This window comes from Brassica oleracea, chromosome C6, assembly GCF_000695525.1.
Source record: "Brassica oleracea var. oleracea cultivar TO1000 chromosome C6, BOL, whole genome shotgun sequence".
Taxonomy (NCBI): Eukaryota; Viridiplantae; Streptophyta; class Magnoliopsida; order Brassicales; family Brassicaceae; genus Brassica; species Brassica oleracea.
The window spans coordinates 29334216-29337609 of NC_027753.1; the positions used below are offsets into that span (position 1 = coordinate 29334216).

Consider the following 3394-nt stretch of genomic DNA (forward strand, 5'->3'; position numbering starts at 1 on the left):
ATTAAAATAAATTTTATTTATATATTAAAATTGGTTTACAAATTAATCCTGGTTTACAAAACTAACCAGAAATTATAACATAAACTCAGACCACTACAATTTCTCTAACCAGGGTTACACTAAACCAAATCTAAACCTAAAAAAAAAAAAAAGACTGCAGCCGCCTCCTCCATAGGCTTGCCCCTCTTCCAACAGCCATGAGCCTTGCCTCCTCCAGCCGCCACGAGACTTCCGTCCTCAAGCCGCCATGGACCATGCCTCCTCCAGCCACCATGAACCTTGCCTCCCCAACTATCTTTACCAAAACAAAACAACATCAGATTCATACTACAGAAACAGAGAGAAGATACAAAGAGATAGAGAGAGAGAGAGAGAGATCAACCGTGGTGGTGGTGGGAGGGCGACCGTGGTGGTGGTGAGCGGGCGAACCTGGTGGTGGTGAGAGGGCGACCCTGGTGGTGGTGGTGAGACGAGGAGGAGACGCGGTGGGAGAGAGATGGGAGAGATGAGAGAGGCGTGGAGAGAGATAGGAGAGATGAGAGAAACAGTAAGCTTGGAGAGTGATGGGAGAGATGAGAATGAAGGAGAAGAACATGCGCCCAGATCTCTGTAGTGGAGTTGAGAGTGAGAGAGAGAGAGAGGGAGAGGAGAAAATAAAAATTAAAAGGAAGAAATCTTAACCTTTAGATCTAAGTTAATCTAACGGTTCAAAAGTGTGATCCATGTATTTTAATCTGATTGGCCGGACAATTTTGTTTCTGTTTTTCTACTTTTATTTTTTGTTTTGTCTTTCCATATTTGATAATTTGTTTTGTAAGTGATTTTTATTAGTTATATCTTATTTCAAAATTAATATTTTGTAGTTTATAATTTAAGTCTAAATTTTTATTTTTTTAACCTAATAAACTGATATTTATTTTATGAATTGATGTTTAAGTTTGAAAATATTAGATTAATATTAACATTATGATTTTGGTCATCATTTTTAAATTTGCATGTTTATAAAAAATCTGATTTATAATTCGTTTATAAATTTGTATGTTTGATTCAAAATTTGAAAAGTTTCAAATTTATATTTTATGATTTACAAAAAAAAATATGATTAAGAGTAAAATTTAGTTTTATGATTTAAGGTGTTGATGTTGTAATATGAGGTTTAGGGTTAAAATTTAGTGTTTTGGATTAAGATTGGAAAATAATAGATTTGAATACTAGAAGATTTGTAGTTAAATATTTAATAATTTAGATTTGAAGTTTATATTTAGAATATTGAATGTTTAGTTTACGTTTGAAGTTAAGATTAAGATATAGAGTTTGATTAAAGATTAAAGATATGTGTTTAGGAAATTATAGATTAAGATTAAAAAGATTAAATTTTGATTTTAATTTTAAGATTTGAAGTTATAGCATCAAAAGATTAGAGGTTTAAAGGTTGTCTTTAAAGTTTAGGGTTTAAAACAATGTTTAGAGTTTAAAACCATGTTTAGAGTTTAGGGGTTCAAAGAGCTTTTCTTATCATTATAAAAATGATATTATATGTCTTTGATAGCATTGTTGAAACCATTTAAAAAATATATTTGGCGCTTAAATCTAATTTTTCGCTAAGTGTTGGCGGTATCTGTGACTTTATATTTCCGCTCGCTTAATTTTTAAAATAATATTAATTAAGTGCTATTTTAGGTTTCACTCTACCATAGCGTTTATCTAATGCTATAATATAATACAGAAATATTTAAATCATATATGACAGCAGTTCAGTAAAACGTGTTATAACAATGTGCTATCAATGTAGACTTTTTTTGTAGTGACTCACTGCACATCAAACGTGTATAAAAAAATTAATTTATTTTAGAGACAAATAAACAAAGCCAAGATAGGACATATCAGATTTCACAAAACACATAAACTCGTTTTTTATAAAATAACATAACAGATCACATAAACTTGAAACATACATTATCATTATGAAACTTCCGAATTCAGCAGAACATGAAGACAAACAGAACATGGAGAAAAAACAGAACATGAAGAAAAACAGAACATGAAGAAAAAACAGAACATGAACTATTTACTCAGCATCTCTGTAATGAGTTTCTGCTTAAGAGCTTCTTCAGATTCAGAAAGTGGCTCAGGTTTGGCAATGAGACGGTCAAGCAAATCCATCTTCTTAACACTCTCTTGAACTGCCAGATCTCTCTCTTTAACTGCCAAATCTCTCTCTTTAATAGAACACATGGCCAGAAACTCAGCAGATGCGGCTTTCGATGCCTCCTGATCTGCTATACTTCTCTTACCAGATGCTGCTTTCGATGGCTTAACACCAGGAGGACGTTTTGTTGGTGACTCACCGAGATCTGAAGCTGCTTGAGAGCTTTCTGATTGTGCTCCATTATCACACTTTCTCTTCTTACCGCTGTCATCAATCTTGCAAGTAGCAGCTTCACACCATTTCTGGTCGTACCACATCTCCTCCCAAGCATGGTGAAGGTTGAATTTAATCTTATGATCGTGGTAGAAGATTTCATGTGCAAGTTTAACAATATCAGCCTCATTCTGACCACTTGTTTTCTATCTTGTTGCAGCCGCATAGGATCCACAGAATTTGCAAACAAGATCGTTCATCTTCTGCCACCTTTGCTTACACTGAAGAGCCTCTGGTTTATCACCTCTTTCCACCTTTGGACTTGCTGCATAATAATCTGCAATGCGTTTCCAGAAAGCAGGAGCTTTCTGCTCATTGCTTACAACAGCATCTTTGCTGGTGTTTAACCATGCGCTAACACCAGGAGCTTTCTGCTCATTGCTTAGATCATCTGAGGGACTCCATTTCTTTCTTCCTTTGCGTTGTGGAGGTGAGTCTTCACAGAAGCTTGACGTTGCAGTTGCTTGAGTACTGAAGAGAGGGGGTTGTGATGATCTGAGATTCCCATCGAGTGAAAAACTCACATTAGGAAAGAGTTCAGGCATGACACTGTCTTGTTGACTGTTCAACAGATCAACAAAATTCGTAGAGTCCATATCTTACAATGGCATAGAAGAGAGAAAGAAGAACAAAGGTGTTTCAAGGAAGAGAGAAAGAGATTATGTGAGATGATGAAATGAAGGAAAGAAGGCACCGGGTTTAATAGACGTTGAAGATGAGAAGACATGTATCTAACTTATTTATTACCTAAAGCACACAAGCATTCATCACAAGCATTCATCAGAACCATTAATCACACGATTTTTCCCTAACCACAACCTAACAAGCATTTATTACCCTAAGTAATATCCACAACCTAACAATGCAAACTCATATCAAGTCTTGCAAACTCACCGAGACTTTCAAGAAGTGGTTGACTGTCAACCTCAAAGTGTAAGCATGTTCACATCTCCCTCAACCTTGTAAAAAAAA

At 35.1% G+C, this 3394-nt stretch overlaps 2 protein-coding genes across 2 annotated transcripts; both read right to left on the bottom strand.

The window, feature by feature from the left end:
* Positions 1-2064: 2064 nt before the first annotated feature.
* LOC106297951 lies at positions 2065-2466 on the bottom strand. Its single transcript, XM_013734076.1, has one exon. It carries the CDS (start codon positions 2464-2466, stop codon positions 2065-2067), a length of 402 nt encoding a protein of 133 aa, XP_013589530.1.
* Positions 2467-2568: 102 nt separating this feature from the next.
* LOC106297953 (glutathione S-transferase T3-like) lies at positions 2569-3018 on the bottom strand. The gene has a single exon (XM_013734077.1). The coding sequence runs from the start codon at positions 3016-3018 to the stop codon at positions 2569-2571; it is 450 nt and encodes a 149-aa protein (XP_013589531.1).
* Between the last annotated feature and the right edge of the window lie 376 nt (positions 3019-3394).